Source organism: Halictus rubicundus, chromosome 8 (genome assembly GCF_050948215.1).
Source record: "Halictus rubicundus isolate RS-2024b chromosome 8, iyHalRubi1_principal, whole genome shotgun sequence".
Taxonomy (NCBI): domain Eukaryota; kingdom Metazoa; phylum Arthropoda; class Insecta; order Hymenoptera; family Halictidae; genus Halictus; species Halictus rubicundus.
This window is the reverse complement of record NC_135156.1, coordinates 18,680,882-18,700,574: the sequence shown is the minus strand read 5'-3', so window position 1 is coordinate 18,700,574 and position 19,693 is coordinate 18,680,882. Positions and strand designations below refer to the sequence as shown.

Here is a 19,693-nt window from a genome sequence, read left to right as displayed (position 1 = left end):
GGGTTTAACTCAACTTGAATTGAAATATGTTAAGATTGGTGCGACTTGAATCGAAAAATATTGGGTTTCACAAGACTTGAATCGGAGAATTTTGAGTTTAACGCGACTTGAATCGAAAAATATTGAGTTTCGCGCGACTTGAATCGAAAAATATTGAGTTTCGCGCGACTTCAATCGAAAAATATTGAGTTTCACGCGACTAGAATTGAAAAATGTTGGGTTTAACTCAACTTGAATCGAAAAATATTGGGTTCAACTCAACTAGAATTGAAAAATGTTGAGTTTGGCGCGACTTGAGTCGAAAAATATTGAGTTTGGCACTCCCGAAATTCAAACATATGAAGCGCGAAGTGATCGAAAATGATGAAAACAGAGGCTTGAAGGCCGCCGCCGATAAATAATCAAACCCACAACTGACGAGCATCGAAGAGCCGCGAATTCATTTGCACAGCAACTGACATGGAATTTGGAGAAAGCACGGGTGCCAGTTCGAGCGTTCGAGCGATTCCTTTGACAGGCACTCATTGGACGAGAGGTAGAAAGAGAGGGGTAGGAAAGATGAAAAAGGAGGCGATGTCGGAGCGCAAGGGCGAGTGATGAAAATCGAGAATTCAGGGGCCAATTATTCGGGTGCGGCACTCGAAGAGCACGCGGAAAATTAAACGGTTCGAGGGCACTAGAAATAAATACTTGGCGCCACCCACTCTCCTCGAGGGCGCCGGGAAAAAATCGTCGAGCGGGCGAATAACATTTCCTTTCTCCCTCTATCCCTCTCCTTTCCCCGGCGTTTTCCGTTGAAATCCGATCTACTGGATACTGGGATACATCGCGCCCATGCACGGGATATTTATCGCAAATTTTTCTCTCTCAATTAAACGCGCGCCAACCGTTTATTCGGCCGTATCGAATTTCAGACCGAACCCTCTGTTTTAACGAGAATGAAAAAAATTCATCTCACTTGCGAACCGGCTTGCTTTAGGGGACCGATGAACCAAGCATGGACCAGCTCTGTTCGACGTAGCTCTCTCGGATACATGTTCGAAAACACTTGAAAAGGTGGTGAACGCTTCGACGATTTTACTGTGTCAATACTATTATTTGTATGGAAAGAATTCGATAATTATTTACCAGATCAAACACTGTAAAGAATGGTGGAGATGATTTTTTAAATTTGTGAAAGGACGAGAAGGTAATTATTTAATAGGAAAAGACCAGCAGGCTCCTAGTGTTTAAGACACTTATATACGATTTAGTCTTAATAGAAAAATAATTTTTACCACCTTAGAAAGTGCTGAATCCTAGCTAAAAGGACCACGAATTAACGTCGTCTGCAAATGAGAATGGTTAAAAGCATTGAACATACTTCCATCGCCAAAATAAATAGTCTACCGAAGCCTTCTGAGTCTAGGAACCGAAAACAATATGTTCCAATCTGTTGCTACCGACACAGTTAAATTTCCCTTTTAGAAATTGTCTGCACAAGCCTAATATCGTCAGGATGCGACGATTCGTTCTTGAAGAGGGAGTTTGTGCACGAACCCATGAAATTAGCAGCAGAGATTTAACCGAAATTGGCAACAGCTGGTTTAAGCTTGAAAAATTGACGCAGAACTTCGTTCGAAGTCGCGTTATGAATTTTTCAGTATCGCGAAATACCGTCTCGGCGGTTTCGAAAGCGGTCGGTGGCTTTGTAAATTTCACCGCGGCGTCTGAAAGCAGCGAAATTACGTGACATTGGCTGGAAAACGAAGTCGAGAGAAGGGAAATGCGATTCTACTTTCCTCCCCGGGTAAGTTTAAGCCCGAAAGCGTCCTCGAGACGTCCAGAAAACGCCGCGACGCGACGCGACGCGACGGCGTTCCCCCGCCTTTTCTTTCCACCAGATCCTCTAGCCGGCACACTACGACGTTTCAGGTACTTACGGCGACTTTGCATTAAAATTTCGTCCCCCTCCGGACGGAAAGTTAAATTTCCGACAGGTTTGTTCCGACGGATCTCTTCGAATTTCAGCCGGGCTTCGAAACGGAGCGGGAAAAGAAAAATCCGACGTTCGATGAGTCCTCGAAAGATCCACTAGTGCCATTTACTATTGCCAGCCCTTCTGGAAATGTGGACAATTTTTATAAATGCTTCGTTCATTTTGCTATAGCACGAAGAATATTTCTATTTTACTCCCTACCGTCTTTGGTTTGTCAAAGACTGCTCCAGTTTCTAACATGCTATTCGTTGTTGCTCTTCTTCAACTTTTAGTCATAACACTGGTGTTTGTTCTAACTCACACACTGTGTTCCTATTCCAGCTGGTGCGCGCGTTTTCCCTTGTTTTTGTAATCTCGCACTCGCGATTTATTTCGCGGAATGTCAGACCTTCCTGGAGGGTCCTCGCGAAGTGAAGGGACAGGGTAGATAAGCGCGCAGATATGCGCGACCTAGATTCGGATCGTAAGGGTGTGTAACGAGCTGCTTAGGGAATTAATTTGACGGGATCGTACCGACGAGGATCGTGAAACACCAGATACGTGACCGAGGAATCGAGGAGAGGGAAAGGGCCTGAAGGGAATTGAGCTTCTGCGGATAACCCCCGTTGCCTGATGTATATACATCTGGACTTCATCGGTGGAACGACGTCGTCGACGGTTTCAGACGTTGCCGGAAATCGAGAGGACGTGCCTCGATATCCGGCTCCTTATCGATTCTTGGCCTTTCGACTCACTCCCCCTTCTGCCTCTTTCTTATTTTACGAAACACCCTTTTTCATCCCGTGCGACCCACTTTTCTACAGCCGCTCCTCCCTCCTCCTCTCACTCCTTTTCTTTTTCTGGTAATTTTCCGGGAAAATACCGTCCTCCTGCTAAAGAAACATGGGTTTCTTTTTTCAATAAAGCTTTTTCTCGCTGGGAGAAAACCCTATATGCTGCAACAAGTTCTCCCTCCTCTTCGAAACCGACGGAAGTTCGACCCGATTTTCTCTTTTCTGTAAAATTTCTGGATTGAAATTTCCCACGGATAATGAGGGAAAACGTTGGGAAACGGCGAATTCTGGCGATGTATTCGAAGAAAAATCATGCTGGCGGCGGGGGGATTCGAACCTGGGTTGGTTTCGTGGTAAGCGACGACGCTACCGATTGACCTGATTGTGACCTTAATACAATCCTTACTGTTTCTGGCATACTAGTCGGCCTGATTTCGTTCCGCGGCGTTTATTTCTCATCGGAAGAGGGCGGCGAAATTGGGAGAAATTGTGGAAAAAGCTGTTTATTTCGCGAACCGTGGCGCAGTCAACTCCAAGAACGATTCCCCTCCGTGGCCCGCGTTGAATTGGTCGGAGGATAAATCACCGGGGGAATCCATCTCGCCATCAATCAAAGGATGAAACCGTTTATCTTATTCCTCTTCTTCTGTAGTCGATGGAGGGGGGAGGGGAGTCCCGAGCAAATACTGGAAACGGGTCAAATCAATCCGCGATTCGAGCCGGAGAGGGGTTATTCGAACGGAACTGCAGCCGAATGATAAATTTCGCGCGTTTTCTCGCGAAACTATGAAGACGGATGCGTTGTTTGCTTCCGGGGACGGACAGAACTTCGCCTGCTTACGTAAATAATGCCTCCGCGCGTTCCACCGTGATCGCTCGACGAAGATTTGAATGGCGCTTGTGTTGCTGCGCGCAAACATCCCCCCAGAATCTGTCCCGGGGAAAAACAAAAACTTACACGGGAAATATCTCGTTACAGATTTATGCCGCGGACGCGATCGCCAGAACGATGGAACTTTTAATAAATAATCCTGCCCTCCGATAGAGGCTCGCGATCCTGTTTCTTGACAACAATTTTTCGAAACTTCGACCGACTGCAGGAAAATGTTTTCGGCAAGAATCTTCGGGCTTTTCAGATTCTTTTCAGCTCGAGATCAATTTTTTGAAGTCGAACAAACTGAAGTGAAATATATTTTAGGTGCGCAGTTTTGGGCTTCAGAATTGTATACGTGGACAGTCGTAGATCCATCCAGATCGTTTTACACGGGTTTTCGAATAGCCAGAAAAATGCCCAGGGTTCTCAGGGTTCTGATCGGGTTTCGTTTGATTCTAGACACTCATTGGCCGGTCTTCGTCTGCGTTCTCATGGCGACGACGGTGCTTTCCTGTCGGCAGAGCGAGTTCCAGTGCGGCAACGGACGCTGCGTCGCCCTGAACAAGGTGTGCAACGTCATCGACGACTGCGGCGACGGAACCGACGAGCCTCGTCAGTGTTCGCGTGAGTACTCGATCATTTCCCACACTGCACCCGCCAGAATTTTTTTACACCAGCCTACCACCTCCTCCCGCAGGCCTGTCAAACTTCTAACAAACGGCGCCTCCCATTTCCCAACCGCAAAAATTAATATCCCAACAAAATGACGAAACCTTGATAAATCGGGAGGGTAGACTTTGAGGATTTTTTGCGACGAAAGTGCGCGTGCGAATTTAACTTTATTTGCAGGGATCGATAGCTTGCATCGTGAACTTTCTTCGGAAAAATGATCGTTTAGGTGCCTCGCTTCGTTTTGCAGGTGTACAAGATTGAAGGTGTGGCTGGTACTGAAAGAGTTGGACAGTTTCCTCGATCCTCGAATTACGAGCCATTTGAAATACTAAGTGTGTCGGGAAGTGACCCATCGCTGTGTAATTCAATTAATACTCGTCTCTGGAGAAATTAAAGATCGATACCGTGTAATTTATGCGCATAATAATTTCCCGATAGCCAATACTATTTTTACCAGGCCGAACTTCCGAGCGATATTCTCGATTCAAAGTTTCTTGCCCTGTGGCGGCTGGGAATAATAATAAATTATTTATCAGCATACTTAGCTGAAGGCTTTTCCCAATGTTTCCGGATACTTACGGCCTTCTTACTGTAACTGATTCATAATTACTTTTATCTTTCGCTCCGCTCGATACTCTGGCAGTTGAAAATTCTTCGTCGAACATTCGAAATGATTAAATTCAATATTCAATTTAGATGGACCTATTTGTTTTGTAATCATTTCTTCAATGGACATATCCGTGACAGTTTCCTGACTGAAACGAGCCCAAACATGCCACCATTCGGAGCGTCCATGTGCAAACACTGGTATTCCGTCGATCAGTTCGGATAATCGAGGTTCCACTATATCGTGTATTAAACAGGCATACACGATCCGAAGTATATCGTGTTTGGTATCATTTTAATCGGCAAAATGTGACGAACAGACTGATAAAGGTTTCACAAAAAAATAATAGAACACAAAAAAGTTATAACACGTTTTAGCCCGATTTGTTCGTGTATATCGAAAATGGGATTGCCACGGACAACAACCGTGAGGAACATACTAAACGAGATAACCGAAGGAACAGCGAGGTGAGTCCATTAATCCAGCTCAAGACGGACAAAAGAAGAAGATAATTCCGTGAGAGAGCTCGAAACAAATTTTTTCCGCTTCGTATCTGGTCCCTTTGAGGGGAAAGTTTTCCGGTGGACGGGGACGTGCGAGGAATACTGCGATAGGTAACTTCTTAATAAAAGTTGACGCCAGCCTCCCTCCCCCCTCTCTCCCTCTCTCGGTTGCATTTCTCCCTTCGCCTCTTTTCTCGCGTTTAATTACTTTAACCGTTATAATTGATATAAATGAACTCGGGATAAGGCTCGCGGGGAGAATTCATTCGAGCCGCGGTAAGAATACGAAAGTTTGTTATTGCCTATCGTAACTTTCCCTCGAGTAAGGCCACTTCTCGTTATGAATGCAGTTTATGAAAGTGGTCCCCCACTCTCTCTCTCTCTCTCTCTCTCTCTCTCTCTCTCTCTCTCTCTCTCTTTCCCTCTCCCTCTCTCTCTCTTTCTCTGTCTCTCTCGATTGTATATGTATATCGAGGCTCGAGGCTCGATTTCGAAGTTCGTCGGACTTCCCCCGGACACAAAATAAATCGGACGGTTTTAATAAAAGACGGAAATTCATAATTCCGCGGCCGAAGAACGTAGACTTTCAAACTAGATTCTCGAACCGCGGCCATCGCTTTAATCTCCGAACTTCCCGGGCTCGTTAATATCGCTCGGACGCGTGCATTAGGCGTTATACCCGAGAGTAATCCGCGATTTCTCTTAATTATGGAGCAGCCCGATTCGACGGTAAGAGTGCCCAAGAATCGGAACGAGCCGTTTCCGACCTCTCGAAATAGTTTCGAGAGCTGAACGATTTATTCGATTTGAAAAATCCTGTTTGACGGCTCGATGGTCGCGAAACTAACAACGTGGAAGTCTAATGGCTTATACAGGGTGGTCCTTTTAAGTAAGACCACCTAAACGTCTCCAGGTTATTGCGATGCAATAAAATACTTGTTACGTACATAACTACATTTTTTTTTATTGCATCGTGTAACCGATCGAAGAATGCATTCAAGTGTGTATAATAACATGACCTTGAAATGATCTTGATCATCGAAAATTAAAGTTTTACCTAGAAGTGATGTGTGTCGAGATCGTAGGCAAATCAATGTGTTCAATTGTTTATCATTCAACTCGCTTCTTTAAAAATCGTCTCCGGGAGTTGTAGAGTTGTAATCTGTTACAACACTTGTCTACGTGTTCTAGTCTGTTAAACATTTCTCATTTTATAATTTGTTTTGTTAGTTCGATCGACGTTTTCGTTATCAATCGATTTTCCTCGCATCGGTCCGGGGTTCAGTTTTCTTTTTAACGATTGGTTCGACCGGGGCGCCATTTTATCGCAACGTCGACCATCTCGGTCACGCGACGCTGTGCTTCCTAATAGACTGCGGATTACATGCATTTATGAGAAATATTCTTGCATTAAATCGTGCAACCTTCCAACCGAATTGAGAGCAACTTGCCGGAAGTACGCCCATCGGAATGTAGCATCTGAAAGACAGACTTCCGGCGCGCCGTCGGCCATCTTGTCCTGAGGGGGCCTCGTCCTAGCGACAATTCCTCCTTGGAATTCCGCTGACCTTCCTCTAGATTTCTATCTCGTTCTCGCGAGGCTGGTCGCTGGTTTTACGGATACGTGACCGGAATCGGCCTGTCCCGAACCAGAGTAGACCGGAAGTCGGCGTTCTCCAAGGCAAACGCCGAGCCAAGCAACGTTTTCTCTCTCTCTCTCTCTCTTTGCAGCTGTTTTATCAGCTTCGACGGCAGCTTCTTCCCTCCCAGAGGGCATTAAGCGATAAAAACCGCGCAACATTCGAATCAGGCAGCATGGAGCCGTTTTACGATCTCGGCCCTCGGTTGAGTTACGATCGCCGCATAAAAATGGGAAACCGAGTCAGCGCTCCACGAGCTAGCTCGCACCGATAAAACGATCTCCGCCGACGACGGTGCTCGATCTGGTTATACGGCCTAGGGAGATTTTCCTCGGGAGAATCTATTCGACCTGTAACTACCGCGGGCCCCGTCGATCGACGTCCCCACCGGATTAGGCTAATGGACTCGCGAACAGTCGCGAGAGAGACGATCCGAATTCTATTTCCGGAACCTCTCCGTTTTTAAACCCCGATTAAATTTATCAGAGTCTTACCCGGGAAGAGGAGACTCGCGAAAGATTTTTCCTTATGCTCGTAATTAGGTGTACAACGCTTTTATCGACGGATCTGTATTCATTCTGTTATTCGTTGAACGAATCAGAGTCTATCACCTGACTGTTTCTTGAGCAGATCAGACATTTTAATTCGTCCAACGGTTTTAACGATAATTCTAAAATTACTAGATTCTAAAATTGATTCAATTAACTAAACAGCTCAAAACTGACATTACAACGTCCGCGGTACAAATCTTTAATGTCGCGGGCAAAAATGCAAATGACACAATGATGATAAAAATTATATACAGGGTGTTTAAAAATGTTTAAAGTCTTGGGGCTAGTCTGAATTAGCGAAACAACATGCCCACAAACATTAATTGTCGTCCACTGAATTAGCGATTTAAGAAGAGAACCAGCCCGAATAAATTTTCGTTGGAGCTCGTTGGAAGCGCCCCGGGGTATTTTCCGTGGAAGACCAGGCAAGACCTTGATCCGTTTCCGGTTTCCCGGTGTAGTATAATCGCGCGACGTGCCCGCGCACGGCCGTAATTAACCTAACTTACGAGCCTCGTTTGTGCGTGTACGCGGCGCGCCGCTGCTAAACGCCGTGCAGATTTATTTGCGGTCGTGACTGCGCTCGTTCCCTTGTATATTTCTTCGCGATAACGATGATTTATGGTCGAACATACGGTTCAGCTGCCGCCGTATTCTTTTAGAGTCACGATCGCCGTTCCACGAAGAAAAGAGAAAAAAAAACGCACCGCGAATCGAAGCTTCGAATCGATGAAACTTCCGATGATAAATTGAAGATACACACAAAGCGGAACGGAGATCGTAATACCACCGGGTGGGGGGTGATTCTACATTAAAAAATGAGACAAAATTTTAGAACAACATTCTCTCATCCGAACCTTCAATCTCGAGAAAATCGAGTGCAGTGAATTCTCGATATATGTCAACAACACGGGTCTTGCATCGTCCAGGAGATGTTATGTTTACACTCCTCGATGTCCGAGTATACCCCGCAGTAGTGGGGAGAATTCCGCGACGTTTACCATCCAGGCCTCGGCGACATATACAAAGAGATCACTGTACTAAAGCGCGGGAACCGTATGGATCTCTAAACTCAATTTTCTCGAGAACGAGGCGTCGAACAAAAAGATGTTATTCCTATTGTTCGATTTATTTCCACACGTCGAATCACCCATCGCCCGATCGTATTTTCGCGCTGCACCCTGTATAAAATACGTGAAGTGATTTGAAGAAATTGGAATTTTCAACGAAGCTTCTTTGCGACACGTTGGAGTCAACGGTGTGTTGGACGTGTAACGTTAATTATAATTGGTACCGCGAGAGAGCCAACATTATTAAGAACTAGTTACACACGCGTCCGAGTTCGGCGATATCGATCCGATCGCAAAGGACTTCTGATCTTGTTAACCGTTTTCCCGAGGATATTGACTCTCTCGACGGTCCTCCAGCTTCGGGACCAGCTTACACAGGGCTTCGATAAACAATCTTCATTAGTCCACCGTTCGTAAACTATTTATTAACCGAACCCTCCGTCTTTAACTCCTCGAGACGCTCTCCGGAACTTATCGGTTCTGGCAAGCCGTTTCTGTGAGCCTAATCGCTGACATTTTCGCTTAATTCGGTCGAAATCTGTAAGTGCGTAAAATCCGCAGTTATAGGCACCATCCAAGAATTAATATAAAGGCGTATACAACAAATATAAACATTCTTTCCACTTCTATCGAATGATTAACTGACCAAATCTCTATTGCGGTGCGGTTGACCTTAATGAATTGTTAAGTTCTTATCGAATAAAAATCTGATTCTTTCTCATTTTGCTTTACTTTTTCCGTCAAATTTATCATTGCTTGATTTTAATTCCGCGCCCGTGAGGAATTTTCAAAATTAATCTCCGCGGTTAACTGGTGAATTACCATGATCTCCATTTGGGATCGCGCAGAAAACAATGCGCAAAGATTCGAATGGATTTAAAATCGTGAAAAGTATTCTAGAAGACTGGTCTTTCGCGGGAAAACAGTCTAATTATGGGAAAACGCGATCGAGGGAATATTCGGGCAACTGGGTAGGTTAGACGAGGCTGCTATCGACAGACGGTGATAAAACGCGAGGCCAGCAGGAGATCCTTGCGCAAAAACGGGGGTTGTCGATCCCTCGGCCGGATCCTCCACGGATCCTCTAATTTTCGTGTGATTTATCCCGGGGTCTATCGGCCGCGATCCTTTAAATCGCGTCGGATTTATCGCGTCGATCATTCGGCGGAGCTTCGACGAACCGTTATCGAAATTTTTCCGGAAAGTTCTGTACACCGGCGAAACTCCTTGCGAAATTCGTCGTCCGGAACGCGCACCGGGAAAAATTCGCGTGCGGAGAAATATTTGCCTGTTTGCTCGTATAACGCGAGGGAAAGCGGACGGAAAAATTAATGAGCCTATATATCGGCCGCTCCATCCCGTGAGAGGTATACCGTTTAGTATAAAAGAACTCTGAAGCAAACAAGATTACCGGACAATCCGTTGTGAAAATTCGTCGTCGTCCGTTCTTCGTGAACAATAAACAAACGCTGCGATCGCAAATTTCGTGGGCGAGTCAACGGTTTTAAGGGGGAACTTTTACCGCGAGGCTCTTTTATTTATTGCTCCCGTCACGCGTGTATACAACAAACAGAAGTCGGTCTCCTCGGTGTTCCGTCCTCTCTCGAGTAAATATTGTTGACAACAGCCGCGCATTGAGCTTCGATACAAGCCAATATGGCCGCGGAAGTGGTGGTCGAGAGTGCGATTCAAGATGGCGGAAGTGTTCTCGAGGAAGAGCCCTCAACTTTCGCCCAATTATAAGACCACTCTCGAGTTCCGTTCGACCAGTTGGCCCTCGAACAGTGGAAACTCTACGATCGTGAACGACGCGACCGAGTCAAAGCCTGTAATTCACCTAATCTCTGCAGAGAATCCGGCGAGTTGGCCGTTTTATCAACGCGGCTAATCAGCCGGGCATTCGTTCTTAAACGATTCATAAACATCCAGCGGGAGGATTAAACGTCGGCTGGAACGGTTTTTAAAGAGTGGCCTCACAAAGGGACGCTTTAAAGGACCTACTTTCTATCTCCAGGGCGAGCGTTCGTCTCTCTTCTCTCTCTCTCTCTCTCTCTCTCTCTCTCTTTCTTGCTCTTCTGGTCTCTCTTTCTCTCTATCCGACGATCCATCCACGGTTTCTCCACTTTCCCGCGACTTCTCCGCTTCCGTTCCCCGGTTTCTTAGCACGGAAGCGAGCCGAGACGCTTTTCAGGGTGGAAATTACCCCTGCCAGCTCGAAGCACGCGTAATTTCCCTCGAATATTAGTCAGGGTGCGTCTCAGACCGTCTCCCTCACCCTCCCTCTCTCAAACGCAACCTATGAGCGATCACGCGAATTTCTGCGGACAAGAACAGATACAGATACTCTATATATGTCGCCGAGGCCTGGATGATAAACGTCGCGAATATATATCGAGAATTCACTGTACAGTGTTTACTCTCCATATGTCCCGAATGCCTAGCCGATAAAAGTCCCAGAACTATCCCCACTTGCAGGGTATAAGGTCGCCGAGGAGTGTAAGGTCGCGTGGATCAAAGAATAGTATCTCCTTGACGATATATGTCCGTGGCTAGACCCGTGTTTTGGACATAAATCGAGTAGACATAGTAAACCCTTATTTTATACGATTTTGAAAAAAATAAGGATACGTACGTACCGTCGGGGATTAAGTGGACATAGATTCGCAAAATTAACTGGACATTGTTTTACCAAATTAAGTTGACATTCGCACGTAGTTTCGAATTTTGTGGGAACCCTTCTGGGTTCGGTGGATTTGATTGAAGCTTGTGGTCTGTCGCATCGATTCGAGCAACTACTTTCGAGTGTAGAATTTTATTGATCGTGGTGTAAAATAGTATAATATTTTTTCAGATGAACATCGTCCTTCGCACTTTCAGTACTGAAAATAGATTGCAGGAAAATGTAATTGAAATTATGAATTTTTTCAAAGTAGTCCAGTGTTAGGAGAATCAGTGTTGTCTCGAATAAGTGTCACAAAAATGTCTGAACTTCAGAAGAGATGTTTGCTGCCTTTGTTGCCGGTTGGCTTCAGTATATTACTGAAGCTGATCTCTGCAATGAAAACAAAGCATGTTCAATAATCTAGCATTATCCGGTCGCAGAATCTCGTGGAAAATAATTACGCGGAAGGTCTCGAGCTCTTCCCACAGGAGGCTGCGCCTTGAAGCTAGTGTCTAGTGCATGTTCTGATGTATCGGAGCTAGGGTTGAAACCTTGAACAGATCCCTCGTACAGCGATATCTGATCAGCTGTTGACACGAAACATCGCTGGTATTATTTTTATTATTTAATTTAAAAATATTCTCCACTTCCCAAAAAATCCACACCCTAAAATGACTTGAAAAAAAAATTCGGAAAGATGCCTAAAACTCTGATCCTACCTTTCAAATGATCGAAACTCTTATTCGCGGAGAAGCTGAGGCTGCTCTCCGAGTATCCAGGACTGAACATGCTAGCAGGGTTGACCTGATCGCGCGTTATCAATGGAGAAGCATCGTAAGCCTCCGTTTTGGAGATCCTCGATCCCGGAGATAGATCCAGTCGAGTGTCTTTCAATCGAACAGTGATGTTCGAGGAAAAACTGTCTATGGTCTTATCGGGGTACACCGACCGGGTCAGTGTTCTCCGATTAGGCTCGTATCTGTCGAGTTTCTGGGGCAAGCTGCACCGGACAGTCTCGATCTTGGTGATCCTGGGTCCGTGAGATAAATCAACCTGCTGGCTTCTTCTCGGTGGCTGTCCGGAGGCTTTCAATGTAGCCGCTGGCGAGTTCCATGTCCTTGGTTCATCAGTCATCAGCTTGATCCTCTTCGGGGGGATGTCTTCTTCCACGTCGGACGTTTGCTTATCTCTGGCAGGATGTTCCTCCGGATCCGGCTGCCTCCTCGGCTCCTCGTCCGGCGTATCGATCGCTTCCGGTTCCGTGTTCTCCTGCTCCATTTCTTCGTCCTGGGCCGGGTAAGGACTTCCGGTATTGATCGCCTCTTCCCCGTGATTCTTGTCGACCTCGAAGAACGAGGATCGCCGACCAGGCCCCAGAGAGGTCTCGTCCGATAGGCACATTTCCTCCATCATCATGTCCACGGATACGGAATCTAAAGGTTCACGAGGTCACAGCTCTGTCTGAAGAGTGATCGATGATTAGGGGAGTGGGGCAAGCTCGAGGAAGTTCAGGGGGAAGTTGAAGATGCTTGGGCTGGAGGGTGGACTGTGTTTTTGCCAGTTGGTCGAAACGATGGGTTCGTTACAACGTTCGATTGACTTTGGCGTTGATGGATCTTTTTGTCCTGATCTTGACAATCGTCGGACGTTGCGAAAGTATTGTAGTGAAATCGGAGAAAGGATGAACTTGAAGACTGTATTCAATTTAACTATGTACTCGGTCGAATATATTCAAATGAGAAGAAATAGGAGTTTAACAGTATGCTATATTGTTAATTCACTTAGAAAATTGGTCGCTCATTAGAAGACGCAATAGTGTACCAAAAATAATACGATCCTAAATACAACAGCCCCTAAAAATAGCATCCCCTAAAGATGGTACAGCCTAAATATAGCAACCCCTAAAAATAGCATCTCCTAAAAAAGCATCCCCTAAATGTGGAACCTCCTAAATATGGTATCCCTTGAAAATGGTAGAATCTAAATATAGAATCCCCTGAAAATAGTACAGCCTAAATACAGCATCTCCTAAGAATATGTAGTATATTCCAAATATAGTATCCCCCATAAATGGTAAACACTAAATATAGCATCCCCTGAATATAACATTCTCTATAAATAGCGCCCCCTAAAAATACTATTCTCTAAAAATAGCGTCCCTAAAAAATATCGCCCCAGAAGATCGAAACAGATTGGACCGAAAAATTTAATTAACAACCAGACCAAAAACGGTGGCGTCCCCTAAAAAACTGTATAATCGTCCAACGAGCACCTAGAGAATCCTCGTAATGAAGTCTCCAATCCTCTCTCGAGCTGGACCTGAAGCGAGACTTCATATCAGACAGATTAATCTTCGGTGGCGGCATCTTTAGCATCTCTAGCTCCCTAATCCTCCTCTTCTCCTCCTGCTCCATCAATTGCACAGCTATCTACACACCCTCAAAAAGTATTAATCAAGTTGCCGAGAAAGTAAAAGAAAATATGATGAAATGATTCGTTCTTTTTGGGACCTCTTCGTCGACCGCTTTAAGTTCATCCCTGCGATCTTTGATGGTTTTATTTAATTCCATCAACTTCCGGTCGAGGGCCACGTTGTTCAACATGTCTCTGGCAAATTCCACTATCCTCCCACGCAATCTCAGCCAAGCGATTTTTTCCTTATGCCGCGATATCTTTTTCAATTCTTTGATTTTGTAGTCGACCATCATTTTCTCGACTTGGATCTTCTTCAGCCTCATTTGCGCCTCTCTTCTGGCCTTTGCCAGTGGAAATTCTTCATACTTTGCCTGCGAAATGTTACAATTTGATCTCGAGAATCCCAATTGTCGTCCTATGCAGCATAAATTTCATTTTTACTAAAAAAAAAAAAAAATAATGAATGCGATAAGACATACGCGATAGTCTTTCGTCGTGTTTTCATACTGTTTCAAAATATCCTCGTATTTTTGCGATTCTGCCTGTCTGGCCTTGAACTCGTCGTCCATATTGAGCTTGGCCAGCTCTATTTTGTTGGCTAATTCGACATTATACTTTTTCTGTCTGTGAAAAGTTCAAAGAATTGAGAATTCAGTGGAGAACTTCGGTACTCGTTGCAATGATCAAAAACTTTTTTAATATAAATGTAAATACCTATTCAAGCTGACGGTCAAAACCCTGATGTTCTCCTTTGAAATTCGAATTCTCTCCAGCAATACTTTTCGCCGGTGCCAGTGCGCCTGCGCTGTCGCTTTAGCTTTTCTCGTCTCGCCTCCCAAGGCTGAAAAAGTATATTCATTCTCGTAAAAATCAACCGAAACAGCGTAAAACAATTCTCCTACTGCGTAAAGTCTTCTCCGCCGCTTCAATCTCCACCTTCACAAAGGACTCCAACAGTTGCAAGCATTGCGGTTCGCTGCAAATGCTTTCGGCCTCCATTTTTTCTCGTCAAACGTATATTAAACCGAACAATTAGTTCAAACAAAGCTACACACTCTGGCAACTAAATTGTAGACGGCTTCGTCGATCGCAACCGAAAAACCACTCGCAAACCACTGTAGACGATTTTTTGATTGGCTGAACCATTTCCGATGGACTCCGCGCGGGAAATTCAAAAGAGTTTATTAAAAATCGATGTTGCGGACAGTCGGAAAATTTATGAAATAGGAATAACTGGTCCCTTATGGTCGGAGGACAATTTTCTACTAGTTTAGATTTCAGATTGTAGACAAATTTGTTGATTCATTGTTTATTTAATTTTTCTTTCACTTAGCAGGACTTAGCTTAGTTCCACTTAGCATTGTATCTACCCAACCTAGATCTCCAGCCATACTATTATAAAATAATCTAGTTTGCAACTCAATTTTCTAACACTGTAGATAATTAATATTATTATAATTGCCTTTTATTTACTATCAGCTCAATCGTAAAGGTCTTTCTACATAACCTTAGCCTGCAGTGGTACAACAATTGACGATATTCAACCTCTCGTAATTTCGTAAAAAACAGTCGTACAGCAATAAACTTGGACTCATTTTAAAGCTTGAAGATTCTACTTTCGCACACCGCGATTCACTTTCCTCTAAGATATTTTTACATGACGCTGCAAATGCGAAACCAAAGCCCATTCTTCGTCAAAAATGCTACCGATTGAAACCTCTGTAAAAAAGTTAAAAAAATTTTCTCGCAAATGAATCTTCCACAGATTTGGAGACCGGGATCTGCTCTTTACAACGACGCCTTAGAAATGAACAACATGAAACAAAAACGAGGACAGATTCGTGGCGAACGAAAATGGTGGACAGCAGAGATTGTAGGGGTGCGGTAGAATATATTTGCGAAATGATTAGGAGGGAAGAAAGGAGGGGTGCAGGAGAAAGTATCGGCAATTCGGCGAGTGTCTGCTGGCAGAGAGAAGTGTCGAGGAAGAGGGATGGTCGCGGTGATACCCCCGCCGCGGGGGGTGGTACTTGCGGAGGAATTCGCGAGCAACCGGGATGGGGATGGCAGGTTGGTTTGACCCAAATGCCAGGCCGGGTTGGCTTTCAGCCAGTTACGTGTCTGCACACTCGGCATCGAAACCTTATCGCTCTTTTTCTCCTGCGAACCGGCCGGCCGATAACGGTTCCCATCCGTGAATAAATTAATTCCCCTCCCCCTCCGCGCTGGTCCGAAAATTAACGTCGGTTAATCCGTCACTGCGATCTTCATGCAAATTCACTCGGCTGCGGCCGGCGAGGAAATCTAATTAAACGAAATCTTCCATTCATTTGTACCAGCCCCGACAGAGACCGATCGAAATCATCGGACAGATAAATCGGTCTGCCAAATAAAATCGATCTCCCGGTGAGAACATACGGTACAATCTAACTAAATCAAATTGGTATCGAACATAGCATACTCCTATACCTGCTAAACTCTGTTGAAAAATTGTCTGTACAATTATCAATACAGTTATTCCATTTGTACTAGCCACGACAGAAACCGATCGAAATCATCGGACAGATAAATCGGTCTGCCAAATAAAATCGATCTCCCGGTGAGAACATACGGTACAATCTAACTAAATCAAATTGGTATCGAACATAGCATACTCCTACACCTGCTAAACTCTGTTGACAAATTTTCTGTACAATTATCAATACAGTTATTCCAAGAAGAAAGGACTGACATCATCCGGTAGCTAAATCAACTGCAGCTTCACCGGATAAAATCGATCTCGCAATCAAGTCAACCATAACGTACTCCCACGCCGTCCAAGCCCTATAAAAAAATTTGCAACGTCAAAAAACCATTAATAGAGCTACTCCAGGAAGAAAAATGATCCGCTAAACTAGCTCTGCCAAACAGAATCAATGGAAACCAACCAAGATCGACCATCATCATTCTCATCACATCTCCCAGCCCCATCAGATCTCTAGATCGTCAATGTGATTGCAAAAATCCTCCGAAAAGACAAACTACGGTGCACCCGGCGTCCAGAACTCGGTAAAATTGATCTGAGCAGCCGATCAGCTCTCGCGTCCTCCATTCTCGCGGGCCATCGATCGTTGATGGATCCGTGGTTGATCGTCGACGACAGGCCTCGATCGCTCGCGCTCGTGACCTCCGGGCGGGCACAACGAGCCGCGGAAACGAAGCCACTCGTCTCGCTTCTCGCACGATCACCGTTGAAAAAAAAAGGAAAAATAGTAGAAACGTCTGGATGCTTCCGGCAGAAACCATAAGTCGCGCGCCGCCGATGGGGAACACGAGCCAGAGGAAACGATGGTGTGTGCGTGCCTCGCACAAAAGAGCACCGTCTCGCCTAACAAAACTCCGCTTAAACGCACCCGGCGCGGTTTATTTAATACGTCGTCGTCGTCGTCGTCGTCGTCCCGGCGAATCCTCGTTTCACGGGGCTCCTCCCGTTGTTCCCATCGTGCCCATCGGGAACAATGGGACAGCCCCGCCGACAACGTTTCGCTCGTGTAACTATGTTCAGCGAATCCTCATACCCTGTTATCGCACGAACCAAAATATTTTCAATCCGTACATCTTTTTCTTCTCCCATCGCGCTGAAGAGCGAGAAATATCTAAACAAGAAATCGGTAATTTCGAAATGCTGCCATTTTGTGAATAACGAAGATTTTTCATTTCATCAACGCCAAACCTGGTGGCGGTACATGGCATGGGAAAGGGTTGAATAAATTTCATTATTCAAATATATTTGATAACTATATAAATAATAAAAATATAAATAACTTTGATCTTCTCATTTTGATGACAGTTCACTTTCGCTCAGTGCGAACGAACGACTTGGCCGAATTAAGTTCGGTTTTAAAAATATATAACTCGTGTAATTTTGATTATTTTCACATGGAAAAAATCACACGTGAACCTCGAATACCGGTAAATATATCTGTAAAATCCCAGGGCGGAAGGTTCGATGGTTTTTCTGGAAAAAATTCTTGAAGATTCGTGTGAGAATGGCCGGTTGAAGCTGGCGAGGTGGTGCGACGAATCGAAAAGAAGAGGCCAAGGATAAATTAAAGCAGTGGTCCTTCAGGAAGGATCGGGATCGGCCGCGGGCACACGGTGTGTTTCGGGAGATATACGTTTCCATGGAAATATATTTAAATTCATACGTGTCAGTTTACCCTGCGGCGGGATACCGTGATCCGTTTACCCGGACAACGGCGGGTACACGTTAAAGCGGAGCGTACACGAGGTCTGGTTGTTCGTGTTACCCGGGCTGCCACGGAACATAGAACGGCGAAAGAGTAAATAAAAAATTGATGGGAAACCCGTTTTTTCCGAATGCTCGACAACGGCGGCGGCGCACGGACAGAAGAGTGCAAGAGAGAGAGAGAGGGGGGGAGAGAGAGAAGCAATGAATGCTTTGAATGCTACGGCAAATAATTTACTGCTTTATCAGAGTCGAAACAGAATTCATATTCGGCACGGGAAATTGGAAAAAAATCATTTACATTTTATGCCGGGAACGCCGGGAATACCAAACAGCCACGATTTTTCGTTGAGTTTAAGATTTATGTCCTGGCGATGTCAAAGCGCGCACAGGATTTTATGGTGGTGGGGTCTTCGCTGGCAGCCATTTTCAGGAAAGAACACCGAGGCGTTTTGTTAATGAAAGAAATTGTTTATCGTCCGTGTAGAATCGAGGTAACGTTTAGAATGTCGAGGAATCTGTGTTTCGAGTCCTTTTCAATTGCAACCAAACGGAAGTCTACAAGGTTCTGTAATGTCGTGCGCCATTTTTAGTGAGTGGAAACAGTAGGAAGGCATTTGCTAAGACATAGAAAGATCCTTTAATGCTTGTGTAAAAGTGAGGAAATATTTGTGAGACCAAAGGGGAATTAATAATTTTTCTTAGCAACGTAAGTCGTTAGACGTCGTCCACCATTTTCAAACATGAGAAAAATGTCACCTAGGAGACTAAGAAAAATTAGAATAAAGTCAGTAAAGTCACAAAAGGATGGTAAAAAATACAGGACCCTTTCGCCGTCAACGCTTCTTCCGTTTCGCCACGTTGGTTTCGCGTTCGTCGGCGGTTTCCGCAATTAACGCACTTGATAATTAGAAACGAGGGTTCACGGGGGGTGATCATTGACACGAGGCCCGTGTTCGTCGCGGATTTAATTTTCCGCGATCGGAAACAAAAGGGGTTGTCGTACGGGGCGCAGGGGGAGTGGGGCGAAGAGGCGATGGGGGTTCTCCATTGAAAACGATGCGTTTCGCCATATCGAGCATGGGACTCGTCCTCCCCCCAACCCCCGTTCGCGTCTACCGGCTGGTGAAAGGCGTCGAGCACTCGTCAACGACGTCGACGACGCCATCGCGTCGTGTCGTGCCGTTGCGATGCGCGTCGCAAATTGCGCGCAGTTGCGAAGTGTCGGCCACGCGAAAATCCGCGTGTTCCCTGTCACAAAGACGCACGCCCCCCTTTCATCTTTTCCTCACCCCTCTCCTCTCCCCCCGCCCCCTGTTTCCCTCATCGGCGTCGTTTTTACGACGGCCAGGCGTCTTTTCAATTTTCGCGACGCCAGCCCTGTCTCCGCCGCATTCAATTTCGCTGAATACAATATTCCGGGGAAAATCACGTGGCATGGTTTTGTGTTTGTGGACTGGGGCCCGATTAGTGCACCGTTGAGAATGTTCACGCCTTGTGTCGATGGATAAACATTTAAGAGGACATCGTTGTATTCTTGTCCGTTTAAAATTGGATCGGACAAAGTATCAGCGTTCGTTTATGCGCCCCTAAACAAAAATAGTGGATAGTTAAGAATACAGTGATTTCTCTGTAGAAGTCGCCAAGACCTGGATGATAAATGTCGCCGAATTATCCCCACTACCTCGAGAGGCCTCGGAGGTAAACATAACACGGTTGT

The 19,693-nt window shown here is 45.3% G+C and overlaps 2 protein-coding genes across 3 annotated transcripts in view; one reads left to right on the top strand and one right to left on the bottom strand.

Moving 5' to 3' along the window:
* Nucleotides 1–19,693, top strand: part of LOC143356149 (uncharacterized) — a 162,183-nt gene that overhangs the window by 115,823 nt on the left and 26,667 nt on the right. The window contains exon 5 of one of the 2 annotated variants that reach the window (XM_076791595.1): nt 4,085–4,249. The exons of the other annotated variant lie outside the window; for it this stretch is intronic. Coding sequence (XP_076647710.1) covers nt 4,085–4,249 — 165 coding nt within the window. The remainder of the gene's footprint in view (nt 1–4,084; nt 4,250–19,693) is intronic. 2 annotated transcript variants of the gene reach the window in all.
* On the bottom strand, nt 11,659–14,744 carry LOC143356346 (uncharacterized). The gene is made up of 8 exons (XM_076791950.1): nt 14,648–14,744; nt 14,460–14,586; nt 14,225–14,375; nt 13,841–14,116; nt 13,603–13,759; nt 12,050–12,763; nt 11,792–11,917; nt 11,659–11,720 (listed from the first exon to the last, which is right to left on the bottom strand). Exons 1-8 carry the CDS (start codon nt 14,742–14,744, stop codon nt 11,659–11,661), a joined length of 1,710 nt encoding a protein of 569 aa, XP_076648065.1.